The sequence below is a fragment of the Sprattus sprattus genome (assembly GCF_963457725.1).
Source record: "Sprattus sprattus genome assembly, chromosome: 5".
Classification (NCBI taxonomy): Eukaryota; Metazoa; Chordata; class Actinopteri; order Clupeiformes; family Clupeidae; genus Sprattus; species Sprattus sprattus.
The window spans coordinates 37360922-37375924 of record NC_137924.1 but is presented as its reverse complement, the minus strand read 5'-3'; the positions used below and the strand labels follow the sequence as shown (position 1 = coordinate 37375924).

Genomic DNA, 15003 nt, shown 5'->3' with positions numbered 1-15003 from the left:
GCATTCCGAAGTGGCGTTTACAGTTTAACTACCTGCGCTGAGCAACATTTGTTTCCACAAACAATAGTACAATAATAATACAATACAGTTATAATAAACGTAATATATAAAATGGGAAAAAACTAGGTAGACCTTATTTTTGTATGGTAAAATCTTTAACCTTGTTTTTTGTTCCAGAGCGCACGATCCCCTCGGCACCGACTCCATTTCTTGATAACCATGTCTTTGACTGACAAAGTTGTCGGATTCTTTTGTCTCGGAAGACATTTGAATGTATGTTTAAAGCAGCATAACGGAAGAATTGCTAATCGCTAATGAGATGCTAGCGGCTAAAATTAGCGAAAACTCTTGAAATGTGTTTACTTTGACACTATGACAAACTAGTAAGTCAACAACTGTCCTAACACAGTCAAACATCAAGCAAGTGCAACACAAGACAAAGCAAGACGGCAAATACGCTACTTACTAGTTTGGCAGACAGTAGAAACCGGGCGGCTTCAGGCAAACCTACATAACGCAGTAATATGCCTCGGACCCTGGTATGGCAATTGGAAGCAATTCTCCATATTAAAAGTCATTGTAGCGCCCCAATTTTTTTTTAAGCTGTTATTTTAAGGTAAAAATATCCTAACCCTGAAGTACAATTACTGCATAATGCCACTTTAAAATTATGGTCTTAAATGTGTACTTTTGGCTATTTTAAAGCATTTACATTTTTTCGTGATTTACTTAATATTTCTCATTACAGAAACATACTAGATGATTTGCAACTTATTTTTTTCAGTATTTTGCTAAAAAGATTACATGTCCTATTTTTAAGTAGCATACCCTTCAACAAAATATTATTATCTAATAAAAAAAAGAATGCTGTTGCGGTAATGAGGTTCAATATTTCGGAAATTTTACATTCACAGTTCACCAAGAGTCCTGATGCCTAACCTTCATATTTGACATATATAACACATATTTATTTCATGAACAGGGCTTTATTTTCTCATTTTAAGTGGTCATAACAGTACCATGTCTTCTCTTAAACCAAACAACTGAAACAACAGTTCAAGTTCAACAGAACTTGAATCGCAGCAACTCAATTTATAATCGACTCGACCAAACAACTTAACTTCTGTGTTCAGCACAGAATCGTCGATGGAGATTGGCTAGGGTGTCTGTCTGTCAGGGCTCTTTTTCTACATATTTATCCTTTGCGACGTATCTCAGCAAACTTACCATTTATGAAAGTTGAGACATCATCCCGGTGCAGGATCATGCGGACAACCTCACAAATAAATTAATGAAACTTTAACTATGAACAATTGCCCTTTCTCCATATTATGATCACTAGGTGTGTGTGTGTGTGTGTGTATGTGTGCCTACCCACATGTGTGGGAGTGAATGAATGTGTGTTTGTGAGAGTGTTTTTGCAGTGTGTGTGTGTGTGTGTGCATGTCAGCATGGGTTTGTATGGACACAAGTGTATGTGTGTGTGATGTACTGTTTACTTGTATACTGTATGTGTGTGTTTGACGTAGTCTAACTTTTGCAAAAGCCGAGCTTGACTTCCCCTGGAAAGTTACCGGATATTTTCGCCCCCCTTGAAACACTAGCGCAAACACTGAACAGACAGTGAGGAGTAATTCTGTTATTCCTCTTTTGCAGCCATTTGTGTAAATGCCAGGGCCTTATGGTGATAAATGCAGAAAAAAAGTACTTCAAAATGTGCCAGATAGATATCAACAGACATCACCATGGACAGAATACAGGAACACATGTCAACTGCTACACCTCAGATGTTATTATTCCTGAAGCATTTTTCACGACCAAAACTACTGACTGCGTCTTTAACAGATGTCGATGGTGTAAACGGAAGTGAACTTGAACGCGGCCATCGATTAGCTTCACAGCTGAGACCGTCATTGAAGGATATACTACCTTGGCTGCTTTTGCGGAATACTTGTTGTAAAGTGTTATAAATAAATTTGACATTCCTATTTGGAAAACATTTAAGCGCAATCGAGACGATTGGACCGGTAATTGAAGTGATGGCATCGGACGGAACCTTTAAGGTAAGTTAGCCATGTGGTTTACTAGCTGAGGCTACTTGGCCACGGACACATCTGTCTATTAACAAGTCCATGGTTTCCTATCGCGGAAGAATTTTGTTCAGGCAGTATATTCCAACGAAGTGACCTCGTTGTGGAACGAAAAGCTTTGTTGTCATCAACATGGACACCAACTACCCCTGCTGTGGGACGTCTACACCGGAACAGCCTATCAGTTCGACAGGGCAGAAGTGTTTGAGTGAACGTCACGTGGGACGGCACTTTGTGGGCTAGAACTCTGCATCTAAGCCAGATAGGATAGCCTCTAACGGTCTTCCAATGGGTCATTCAGTCATCTCCTAGGAAAAAGCGAGAGGTCATACAACACATGCGTACACACACACTCACTCATTCCCAATCTCTCATTTGTACAAAATCTATACCAATGTGATGTTTATTGTTTGTTCATTACTCTGTGAGTACTCATTCCAGGTGTTGTTAATTTTTTGCAAATATATACAAACAATGATTCAAAATGTTGGTGTTTACAACTGGTGGTATACTTGATAAAAAACAGAAATCTATGCCACTTGTGATTTTTGTATTACTATTGCCATGCTATTACTAGTACAAATGACCAAAGGCTGTATTTATATTTGTTTCTACGAATATAGATGATTGTTTGCGTGATGCTGTTAGTAATTTAGGAGGATACTTTTTTAATGTTTTTATATTATTACTATTATTGTAACCTGATAAAATCATACTGCCTTCCAAAATGTCCAAACCAGTGCTGATGTAAGAAAATACGAGGCAAAAAAGTGCTTCTCCTGCTTCAGAAAACCCCAATTGTTAATAGGTTTTATAAAAACGTTTATGAGTAGGCTACTTTCCTTGTGTGTTACAATATAGAACATTACATTTGAACAATGTTTATGGTTACATTTAGGTGAATTCACTGAAAGACAAAGTGACCCTTATCACCGGTGCCAGCTCAGGAATTGGGGCAGCAACAGCTGTATTGTTTGCCAAGCTTGGTGCTCAGCTTGCATTAAACGGCCGTGATGTGGAAAATCTTAAGAAAATTGCTGGACAATGCACTGACTGTGGCGCTACCCAGGTATGCTTCATTGTTTTTCATCATAATGTTTTGTTTGGTACTCTACTCCCTTTTAATGGACCAACTGGTCCAGGACAAACTAAACGTACACTTCCTTCATCTATCCAGCCACCTGGATTTCTATTACCTCTGTCACGGTTAAGGTTGAATCCGTCATGCCACAATTTGCTATATGCTGTGTTTTTTTGCACAACATATCTGTATGATATTGTGTTGTTATTTCATCTGGCAATGCTGTCTTATAAGAAGAAGCTTAATTGAAGAGGATTGATTGCACATTGCTGTCCGCCTTTGTGCCAAGCCTCCAGCAAGTACTTTATACTTATGCATTTCCCTCCGATGCAGAAACTAGAACATGAAAATGGATCGTCACTAATGGATTGTCAGAATAGGGAACTTTACAGGAAGCATTGATATAGAGAGTATGTCTGTTAGCGAGAATCTGATTCAGGGCAGCAAGGCAACAGTTCTGTCATTGTTTCAGTGGAACAGTTACTCTGTTCCACTTTGGGACGAGAAAGAGTAACCACTGGAGGAAGACCAGGTGAAGAGGCGGATACAATCCCTGAGGACCACAACTACACTTCAGCTCCAAATCCCACAGTTGTTCATTTAACTCCAGAGGAAATATGTATCTCAGAGAGGAGACCCTCTAGCTGATGATAGCTGACAGCTTGAAGAGCTCGCTCTGAAGCAGCAGTGGCATGGCATCCATCGTTTTAGCTGGTTCTGACTTATGGTTCTCCCACACTCAAAGGATATTTTTGAGCATTCCTTTGACCCAATAACCATTAGTGTAACATTTTCAAATTAAGAAATCATTCAACACAGGCCTTTCCTTAAATAAGACCAGGATAAAGGGTGCTACACATAGAATGCCATGTTAAGGGGTTATAAAGACCTTTTGAAAGGACCATCATTTGTCCCCATTCTTTTTTTTTAACCTATCCTTGTTCAAGGTGTCAAAGGCTGGAAATTATGTTTTTCCTTGCCACTGTTGCCTGGAGAGCTGTATTAAGTTATATTATACAGATGACAGTCAGTTCAATTTTTTCTCTTACAGCCCTTGCTTGTTCCTGGTGACCTTACTGATGAGGAGACTGTGAGGAACACTGTCGACCAAACTCTTGCCCATTTTGGCAGACTTGATGTCCTTATTAATAGTGCAGGAATCCTGGCCATGGGCAGTATTGAAACAGCTGATTTGGCACAGTATGATAAGGTCATGAATGTCAATGTCAGGTGAGTAAACTTCGAAGATTACAGGAGAGAAACTGTGGCGACCCAACTATAAGTAAAGCTGTGTTATCAGGATCTTCTAATCATGCTGATTAATGCTGCATCTCTAATATACTGCTGTCATCAATTACTTTTTATTGCAAGTGACAAACACATTCCCAGTGCCAGATTAAGTTATTCAGTCAGGTAACTCAGTGCAGCTTGTGGGTTTCTGTTAAATGAACAGTAAGACACAGGTAATGGTATACTCTTGTTCAAAGTTCCCAGAGAAGAAGATGGGGAAGGCAGAAGGCACAACAAGTAGTCGGAGAGTTTTATTTCCAGTGAGTTTTACAGTGGTGTGAATTTCCCTCCTTCAGTTTGGTGAGTGTGGTTGTACAAGTTGCCTTATCCTTAAAGTCAGTGCTCCAGCTGGACACTAGTCCTTCTAACGGTTCACTCTTTCGTTCTTTTTCCCTTTTTTTTTTAAGGCTATTTTAGGGTGGGGGCATACTTCAGGTTCTTGCAGGAGGCTGCATCTTTAGTTTAACTCTGAGTTTAGTCTTTAAAGTTGCGTCGGGCCTGGAACGCTTCCATAGACAGTTAGCTAAGCTAAGTTAAGTTTAGTTTGATAGGTATCTGGGGATTGCTTTATGTGCTTATGTTTAAATCTGCACTGCTTTTTGAGAATAGCACTTCACAAACATACTCACCTTCTTCTTGCCTGGGGGAGAGAGGACGAAGCATTTGTGTAAAGTTAGGTGAGTTCTTGTGCTTCTTGAGGCATTGTTGTGTTGGGTCCATGATCCGAACCTCTGTGTGTTTAGTGGCTATTGGTTAAGTTCTAGTGAGAACGTTGTAGGTTGGACCCTAAGTGTTAATGCTTGAAAATTAATAAGGATTACTAGCAGGTTCCATTTTGTGCTGGCGTGAGGCAGGTCATCTTTGGTGTGTTACTTTATTGGCTTGAAGGGTACTTTCCAGGCCTACTTTAGACTATGGTGTTACAGCAATTTTGTGTAATTTTGCCACTTTGTGTTCGCTGTGTGCTATATTGTACCCATTTTGTGTTTGTTTCTGCATATGTAAAGCAGCAGCAGTAGTATTGCGTAGAGTCTCATAAGTGGCTGCTGCTGCTCTGTGCAAAATTTAGTTGGTGATATAATGACGACTCTCAAAGGTTTTTGAGAACAGCTTAGTAGAGAGCTGCTTGAGAATTTCACTAAAGAACAACTACTTCAGCTGGCATCTAATGATCAAATTGATATTCCTAATGATGATAAAAAGCTGAAAAAGAACATCAAGGATGTCATTAAGAAAGCGCTTGTGGCCAGGCATATCAGCTGGTTCCTGTGGCTTATCGTCAGCGTTTCAGGAACTATATAAAGCAAGATGGGCAAACCTATGTTGACTTTGCAAGAGAGAAAGAAAATGTGTTCAATAGGTGGTGTTTATCTCGGAAAGCTGACTCTAAAGAACAGCTCCGACAGCTCATACTACTTTGTAGAAATTGTCAAGAATCTTATACCAGATGTTGGGTGTGTGTGTGTGTGTGTGTGTGTGTGTTCAAATGAGCAGAAGGCGGTGAATTTGTATCAAGCAGCTATACTCAGAGGAGTTTGTCGTCACTCATAAAACATGCCTTACTCTGGGACAGTACCCAGATGATGGGGGAGGAGGCCTGCTCTCTGAGAGGCTGCCTTTGAAATCAACATTTCCTGTGTCTGCCTCCTTTTCCAAAAAGTCCTCTGTGGAATTTTCATTAGACTGTGTCTCCTAGTGCAGGGGTCTCAAACTCAAATTACAGATGAGCATCCTGTCTGGTCAGTAGGTGTCCAGTCAAGTGCAGCATTTTAGAAAAAAAAAGTCCAGCTGTTCGGAATGTTTCAACATTAACTAAACACATTCTTGCCTAATGCTTGCTGTCAGACACCTGACAGCACTTCTTCTCAGACAGCTGAGCCACATTTGCTCTCAGGGAGGTGGCAGTTGAAACCCTCAGTATGGCTTGAAGATGGACATCACTCAGCCTGGACCTGTACTTTAATTTGTTAGATTTCATATTGGAGATCAGTTTCTCACATGTATATGTGCTTCCAAAAAGGCATATGGTCTGCTTGAATATCCGCTTGAAGCTCTGGGAAGGATGCAGGTCATTCTCTCAAACATTTGCCAAGCTTGTCTGTTTTTCCATTTTCCTCTCTGAACTTTGCTTTGAGCTCAGAGTTGCACCGTAGGTCACTGAGTTCTATTTGTAGCACCCTGGGGGCATTTTGCACATCGATGGAGAAGGGATCTGCAAACATTTGGAATGTGGCACTGTGTGTTTTGAAGGCTGCAATCCACCGTTGAAATTCCTACTTTAGCTTCTCAATGGCATCAACATACTTCTCACTACTGAATGCTATGCCCTACAACACACCTGAATGCTGGAAAAAGGTGGAGTTTCTTCTCAGACAGATGGACTTCCCATGACATCAGTTTTATGGAGAATGCTTTGACATTTCAAAAGCTGCAGTAATAATTCAATTCAATTCAATTTTATTTATATAGCGCCAAAACAATAAAATTGTCTCAAGCAATTATTCCTTTTTTTTTTAATGCAGACCCAGAACATAAATAACAACAAAAATGCATGTTCATCCAAATTAAACAAATAACAATTAGGAAAAATAAGTCCACACATAAACATCTTTCAAACTTTTAAAGAAATAGCCCATACAACCTTCATAGTATGCACTCCGCCCCTTATCAAAGGCTTAAGTGAACTGATAATATGCACTCCACCCCTTATCAAAGGCTTAAGTGAACTGATGGTCTGGGTGTAAATCAGGGATCAAAGTGAACACGCCATCTACAGGAGAATCTTTAAAGCTACTATATGTACTGATACTCAGATGTAGATGGGGTGGTACTGTTTGTGTGTGAGCTTTTTGTCTACAAGTTGGTTAGGTGTGGGCATGGGCAAGGGAGTCCCGTAGGCATTAACTTGAGAACGTATGACCACATTGAGTGGACACTCTTACTCAGCATCTCAGGAAAGGTATCAAAGAAACAAGCTGGCCTGGGCCCTGCAAGGTTAGATTGAGTGCGTTCAGCTCCTGCGTGATGTCAATGAGGAAAGCTAGGTCCATCAGCCAGCTGGGATCATCAAGCTCAGGAAGATCCATCCTGCCATGCATGAAGGTCTTCACCTCTTCTCAGCTCAAAAAACCTTTTCAGGACATTCCCCCAGCTGAGCCAACGTACCTCTGTGAAGTACAGAACATCGCCATATGCTGAATAGATTTCCTCAAATGCATTTGACAATGATAGACATCACATTCTCAAACGTCATGCATTTGCTGCAGAGTGCCTGCTGATGGATAATGCAGTGCAAAGTAATTGCCCTATCTGCACCTTCCTCCACCAATTCTGTTTGTCCCTGTCATTCCTCGGAGCGACTTCCATGACAGACCAGCATGCTCCATTGTTTCACACAGTTGCTTAAATACATCCTTAGCTGTGGTACGACCTTGCATTGTTTTCACACAAAGTAATTCCTCTGTCACTTCAAACCAGTTTTTAGTTTATTTTTAGTGATGCCCAATTGAGCACTATTGAATCCATAAGAGGAAAGTGAAAGTTCATCACACCCAGATGCTAATAACTTATATTGCCTTTGGAAATATACTAGAGCATATATGTTTGCAGTAAAAATACAGATTGGGAAAATATGTGTTGGCATATTTTGTGATGACTTCTAGGGGGGGTTGAATACTTTGTATAAGTGAATTTCCTCTTTTCAGACCTACTTATTTATCTGTTTCTGTTGCAGGTCTGTGTTCCACCTGACTCAACTCTGTGTGCCTCATTTAATTAAGACAAAAGGCTCTATCGTGAATGTTTCAAGTGTCAATGGGCAGAGATCGGTAGGTGTGCACATGTGTATACTGTTGTCTGGCTAGGGTCATAACTGAGAAAGCTGGTGACAGTTTTGCAAGGGATAATGTGAAGTCCAGCGGGCATTATCGAAAAATAAATCTTGACGGGATGAACAGGTCTTGTTTTGTCCTGAAGGGATTTATTTTTCAATAATGACCGTCGGACTATACATTATCCTGCTTATTATACTGTTACTTGCCAGAACAATGAAGACGTTCCTCCAAAATACCTATTTTTAATGATTTGGTTGCCGTTTTAGCAACCCATCACTTGCTGACTTAAAGTAACAATGACTGTCCGTTACGTTAAATTACCGGAGTACTTTCAGAATGGTATGAAAGATCTGAATTAGAAACACAAAATCCCGTTGCCAATGACAGCCATTCATTTTTCGCAGCAGTCATTATACAGAAATAGCAGAACTGCAAACGTTGGGGCGGCCAGATCAAATCAACGGAACCTTTTGAAACATTCTGATCAGCCGTATGGGATATGTCTTTGCATATATAATATGTAATATGATAATAAGTATAGCAAATAATTCTTATGTTGATTTCTTGTATCTACTCTCATTGGTTATACCTCAGTTTCCTGGTGTCCTTGCCTACTGTATGTCTAAATCAGCCATTGACCAGTTCACTCGCTGCACAGCACTTGGTAAGAAATTATCAATTTCTGTGTGTTCAAGTAACTGTAAATAAATGCTGTATGTGAGGTGTATTCTGTCTTCTATATGGTTTGTTTTGTTCTACGTAGAACTGGCTGAGAAGCAAGTGCGGGTCAATTCAGTCTGGTATGTGTATTTTTATCTTTGTGAACAAACAATTGTTAAACATATTTTGTTATTTGTGAAAACATATTAAGGTTGTAACTGAACTTAACATTTTATTTATAAATCTTGATATTCTTTGCAGCCCAGGAGTGATTATAACTGAAGTTCACAAACGTGCTGGTTTGAATGAAGAGGAATATGCAAAGGTACTGATTTGGTACTGAACACCTTATCTCTGTTGCAGTGATGGTATATTGTCTATGTGCGGTTTATACTTTCATTTTGTAAACTTTCTGCAGTTAGTTGACAAGCCTAGTCGATAGAGTAGGCTTTAAACAACACATCTATGCCAGAAGACACTGCTGACAGTACGTATATTCAGAGTATGCTATACTGTACTTTAAGATATATTAAGATGACTATTTTCATTTTCCTAATCTTACTATCAGTTCCTAGAAAAGTGCAAGGTGACCCATGCCCTCGGACGACCAGGGGAGGCGGATGAAGTTGCTCATTCCATTGCTTTCCTGGCATCAGATGCTGCAACCTTCATCACAGGGGTCAACCTTCCTGTGGATGGAGGTCGGCATGCCATGTGTCCAAGATGAAGAGCTCCTCACCTGAAGCTGATCTTGTCCAACTGAAATGGTCGGTGTGATTTGCTTTCCAACAGGTGAAAATAAAATGTGATTTTTAAGTGCCTACTGTACATAGTTTCTTTCTTGGGATTGGTTATCGTGCTATCTTCTGTTTTCAGTGAAATTCTAAGACATTCTAGCTCTGTATCCGAAAAGGTGTTGGGTCAGTCAGTAACAACTCTTCAGTGCCTCCCTGGTCATATCATGAAGTTTGAGCATTTCAACTGTTGGTTTTTGTTACAAATTATTGATGTTTGTGTCCCTGAGGTAAAAAAATTGGTCATTTTGGCTGCTCGGAATCCATATCTAACTCACCAGGGGATGACATCTTAATGGATTCAACTGGATATTATGTCTGTTATATTAGTAATATCTTAAAATACTAATAATTCCCCCCAAATATCAACTTCATTTCCTGAATTCGTACAGCTATTAAATAGTAATTGTTAAAAAGTAAATATGGACTATGGTAATCTCACTGACACAGCAGTGGGGGTGACTTTGAAACAGTCTCTTGGAATGACTGGTCTATGTCAGGGTTCACACTGGGGACCTCCAGCATGTCATGATGTGGGGCTGATCAGACTGGAAGCAGTCTGGACTGCACGCAGAACACACACATCTATAAAATGTGTGTAAGAGGGAGTTAAGATAGGTGGGTGTTGAGGCAGGCAAACATCAGTGCCTTCACCTTTTTGCCACTGCATAAAGATAAACAGTGATGTGGACAACCCTTTTTGACTGATCAAAAGAGGTTGGTCAGTATGGCATTCCAGTAGTCGAGGCCAGAGATGACGAGTGCCAGATGACGAAGGAATCAGCATTGGCAGCCATGAGCTTCTTTGCCAGCACACCCATTGAACTGCACTTTTGGTCCATCACAAGGAGATCCTCATCCACAGGTCTTTGCCAATGTTGCAACAAAAACATGAACAATAATAATAATAAATATAAGACTGAAAGAAAAAACACATTTATTGGTAAATTAATGAAAAATATGCCATCTCATTCATCAATTAAATGTGTTTGACCCTGTGGTGGTTGAGGGAGAGTGGTTGAGTGCTCTTTGTAGTAGGGTAGGGTAGTAATATCACTAGAATGATTCTTGGAGATGAGCTTTGTGGTACTCCTTCTCCAAAGTCGTCTACCACATTATGGTCATGCATTTAGTGAACACTAGTGTTGGTGGATCTCATTTATTCAATGTACACACTAGCACCTCAGTGCAGGGAAGGACCAGGAAGGACCTTCACCTTCAAGTACCTTCACCACATCTGTTAGACTTTTTGTGTCAAGTCTTTAGTTTAAGCAGTTAACCCTCATCTCATCTCTGCCTGTTGCTCCTCCCGGGACTATCTATTTGCAAAATAGATATGTACGTATTAAAATAGGCATTTGACTTAATTCGATATGAAAGTCAAAACTTTCTGGTGGACTTATTCACATAAGTGTAGGCTACTTTAAAATAGGATTGTGCGCTTCAAAAAAATGTTTTAATCATGTAATGCAATCAAAACTATCAATCTATGTATACATACTGTATATAGCCAATCATATTTTAAAACAGCTGTTTAATAAAGTTTGAGTCATTATACATTGTATTTATGAGTAAAGAACATAAAGGACAAGATTAAGCGTTATGCATCGAGAATCCAAATCGTTTCCCTTTGAATCATAATCTAATTACATTTTGAGGAAAGTGAAGATTCACAACTATATTACAGTTTTTCACTATTGTTAAGAAGTAAAAAGCGAAAATTCGGCACAATCTGCACAACCTTCACGTCATGTATCAATCGCTCGCCCCAAGTGGGAAATACTTAAGATTCCCTTATCTACATTAGACTCTGATTTTCCTTGTGAACACACTGATGTCAATTACACATCACGTTGTTGTCAAAACACTGTACACAAAGTTCTGTTGTTGCACACAATTTTCAAGTAAAATCTCAAAGCATCAACCTGCAAGACACAAATAGTCAAATCTCTAAACTTTCAGGTCTTTTGACCAATTTGCAGTGAGGACGGCACCATAAAAGTGCCTCTGTTTTGTTTGGTAAACTATTGAAAACTTTGAAAAGATCGACAATCAGAGAAGGAGAGGGGTAAGAGTGAGAGGAGGAGGAAGAGGAGGATAAGAAGGAGGAGGAGTAGGTGGTTGAGGAGTAGGAGGACAGGGAGAAGGAAGAGGAGGACAAGGAGAAGAAGGAGGGGGAGGAGGAGGAGAAAGAAGAAGGAAATGGTTATCTCTAATGACATTTGGGCCGCTGTGGTAGACCATGTTTTCATGGTTTTTCATTAGAACCTTCAGGATGGAGAACAAGTACGAAATCTGTTTGCCTTGTGTACTGTAATACTGCATATCAATAGAATATAGTGTGCTCACAGTATTTGTATTTTGCAGGACTGAAAGAGAACCACACTGTGGAGGAAGAAAACACACTTTCAATATTTTTTTAAAGCAAAGTAGCATTTTCCAGGAGATTTAAAGGGTTTAGCATTTTTTGTTAGTTGTTTTGGGATTTGTGTTAAGAGTTTTGAGAAAACGAGGCATGCTTTCAAAAAATGTGTGTAAGCAATTGAAAAGAACTATAAGCATTTTGTATACAATTTTATGTCAATACAATCTAGTGTTTGGTGGAACAGGAGACTGAAATTGTAAATATGGGTTGTGAGAACAACGGTATTGCTGTTTTATGTTTGACTATGAAAAATGTAGGCCTACACTGATACATTTTACAAAAGGAGAAATGGCTCAATGAGTCATTGTCATTACAGTAATATGGTGTGTTTCGATGATTGTGTTTTCAATTTTTCACTTCTGTGTGCTGTAAATGCTTGGTAGTGTGCAGCAAATGCTTAGCTGTGTGTACTAAATGAATGTATGTGTGTGTGTTTTGAAAATATGGCTGTGTGTACCAAATGAAAACACGAGTTCCATTTTGTGAACAGTTAAGAGATTTGATAGCAAAGAGTCATCTTGCAAAGGGAGTGTCAGGTTTAGCATTTTGTGTGTGAGGTTTTCAATTTTCTGTGTGCAGTTTTGAGAAAGACGTTACTGTTTTGAAAAACGGGTTTTAGCAACAGTGAAAAACTGTAAGTAGCAATCCATCCTTCCTGAGCAATCCAACACGCTTAATTTTCAGAACAGGGAGGGTGAGACAAAAAGAGTGATTCCAAAAACTATTTATTGCCTTTGCACTCGCAAGTAAGTATAAAGTATATTCGGTTGCACTTAACTTGAAGCAGCCAAATTTGTAATAATGGCAAATAAATTGATACTTTTCTGTTGTTAATGTAATAAAAGCTGATGGTTGTATGAACGTACAAATAATGTAATAAAGTTTCTGAACGAATAATGTATAACATTTTGTAACATTTTAATCAGCTATTACATTATTGGCTGCTTATTATATTATTGCCTGGGTTTCATTACTGTAAGAATATACTTCTATCACTGTGTTTAGGTGTTATTGTATAATCAAATGTCAGAGTTCCAGAGCACTAACCCTTACTGTTGCTTCTTTCAAATTTAGTTGCTTCAAAACCAATCCTAACTCCTGAACTGTAATACTACCCCTGAGAAAACACACACACACACATATACACACATTATGGTTAGACACTGAGTACTAAATGAAGTGGGAGCACATATGTTTGCAAACACAGACAATGTTGTATAATATGATATCAATGCCTGTGTTCTTAAATAAAAAATACCAATTTGTGAAAAAAAATCAGAGCAGTGGGGCATATTTTGGAAAAGTTTTTATTCATGAAAATAAATCCTGAACCACAGTAGGCTATACACAGTAGACTATGAAGGATGTTAGGCTGTTAGCTATTCTGCGCTAAAAGTTATTATGATATTGGTTCAGAAATGTTATTACAATATTGGTATGTTATTACATTATTGGCCTCCATTACATTAAGAACAGAAAACATTATTATTATTACATTATTATATATTATTACTTTATATACTATTGGCTACTACAAACCTTCCTTCATAAGCCCGACAAAACTTTGTCGTAATTACACTACATTCCTGTGATCTAAGAGTGTCATGTTGCTATTAGTAATACATGACAATCACAAGAAGGTTCAAGTAAGTTGTTACTGTATATGCTTCTTTATTTATTTTATTAAAACGTTGAATTAAGAATGGAAATGATTTTGTCACTGGCAGTTATTACATAATTGGCTGCTACAAACCTTCCTCCATAACCCTAACCAAATTTTGCAGTGAATACATACATAAAATATGGCAGACACCATCAATACTTTAGATGATAGATTACTTCCAGTGAGCTATGAGTGTTATGTTGCTATTGTTAATACATGACAATCACAACAAAGTTCAACTAAGTTGTTACTGTATAAACCCATTTGTTTATTACAGTATTTAGTGCAGTCAATGGTTAGTTTATTTATTATATTATAATCATTTACAGAGACATTAGATAATCCAAGTGTCAGGGAAAAGATTTCTGCACTGCATTCTTTATTCATGACTCCATCAGTTTCTACTGACCCGACTCTACTGACGTCACAACTGCAGGTGCCCAGGTAGAAACATTTAATCAGATGTTTGTTTTCCTTCGTTGTGTTATTTTCAGCATCTACCTCGCTAAATGATATCAGCCTTACCCTGCTCTAAGTCCTCCCAATATCCTTGATAATCACTACTTTAGTGCGGAGCATAGCAAGAAATAGTTTCACTGACTAATGGATAACTCCTCCTTCAGTAAAGATTCTTGCTGTTGTGATCCAGTATTTTAGTTGGTGTGCTTTAAATGTCTGCTTTATCATTCGTCACTCTCTCTTCTCAAGTATTCTTGGTAAATCCCAGTCAAGGCTGTAGCTGCTTCCAAGGAAACTTTGAGCTGACCCATGACCTCTTCGTCTTCACTCATGCTTAAAACTGCGTGAGTGAGAAAGAACATATCATAGCATGTGATGACATCATCCAAATACAACTGAACATGAACAAAGTCCTAATTTGACATTTCACTGCCAGCAATGCATTTTCTCAATCTCTCTCCTCGACCAAGGCAGGATTATAAACAATTTAAGAAAAATAGGGTGATCTTTCACACTATGCAGTTGTATGCAAACCCCTCGCAAAATCTGTGCTCTGTTGATTTCAAAGGAAGTTAAAAAAGAAAAAAATATCAGTAATTATGGCATGTGGAAAATGCTGGCCACAATTTCATTTTAAAGTCTCAGAAAATAACATTAACCCTAATGTATAAAAAATTGCCACCATTAACATAAGTTTCATTCTACTAA

At 38.7% G+C, this 15003-nt stretch overlaps 2 protein-coding genes across 2 annotated transcripts in view; one reads left to right on the top strand and one right to left on the bottom strand.

Annotated features, from left to right (window-relative positions):
• Positions 1-1914: 1914 nt before the first annotated feature.
• On the top strand, positions 1915-9970 carry LOC308365799 (3-oxoacyl-[acyl-carrier-protein] reductase FabG). Its single transcript, XM_080839397.1, has 8 exons — positions 1915-2063; positions 2989-3159; positions 4223-4401; positions 8195-8288; positions 8889-8958; positions 9058-9094; positions 9216-9279; positions 9523-9970. Exons 1-8 carry the CDS (start codon positions 2040-2042, stop codon positions 9679-9681), a joined length of 798 nt encoding a protein of 265 aa, XP_080695523.1. The 5' UTR covers positions 1915-2039; the 3' UTR covers positions 9682-9970.
• A 4549-nt stretch (positions 9971-14519) lies between these two features.
• Positions 14520-15003, bottom strand: part of rpgrip1 (RPGR interacting protein 1) — a gene marked incomplete at both ends in the record, with an annotated part of 35129 nt that continues 34645 nt past the window's right edge. Inside the window, one exon of the mRNA XM_080839811.1 lies at positions 14520-14635. Within this exon, the coding sequence (XP_080695937.1) occupies positions 14520-14635 (116 nt within the window). The remainder of the gene's footprint in view (positions 14636-15003) is intronic.

Bases quoted from the DNA above. Each gene is read 5' to 3' on its own strand.
- LOC308365799 (XM_080839397.1), top strand. From the start codon at position 2,040: ATGGCATCGGACGGAACCTTTAAG. The intron at 2,064-2,988 runs GTAAGTTAGCCA...GGTTACATTTAG, and splicing joins CATCGGACGGAACCTTTAAG to GTGAATTCACTGAAAGACAA. The intron at 4,402-8,194 runs GTGAGTAAACTT...TTTCTGTTGCAG, and splicing joins GTCATGAATGTCAATGTCAG to GTCTGTGTTCCACCTGACTC.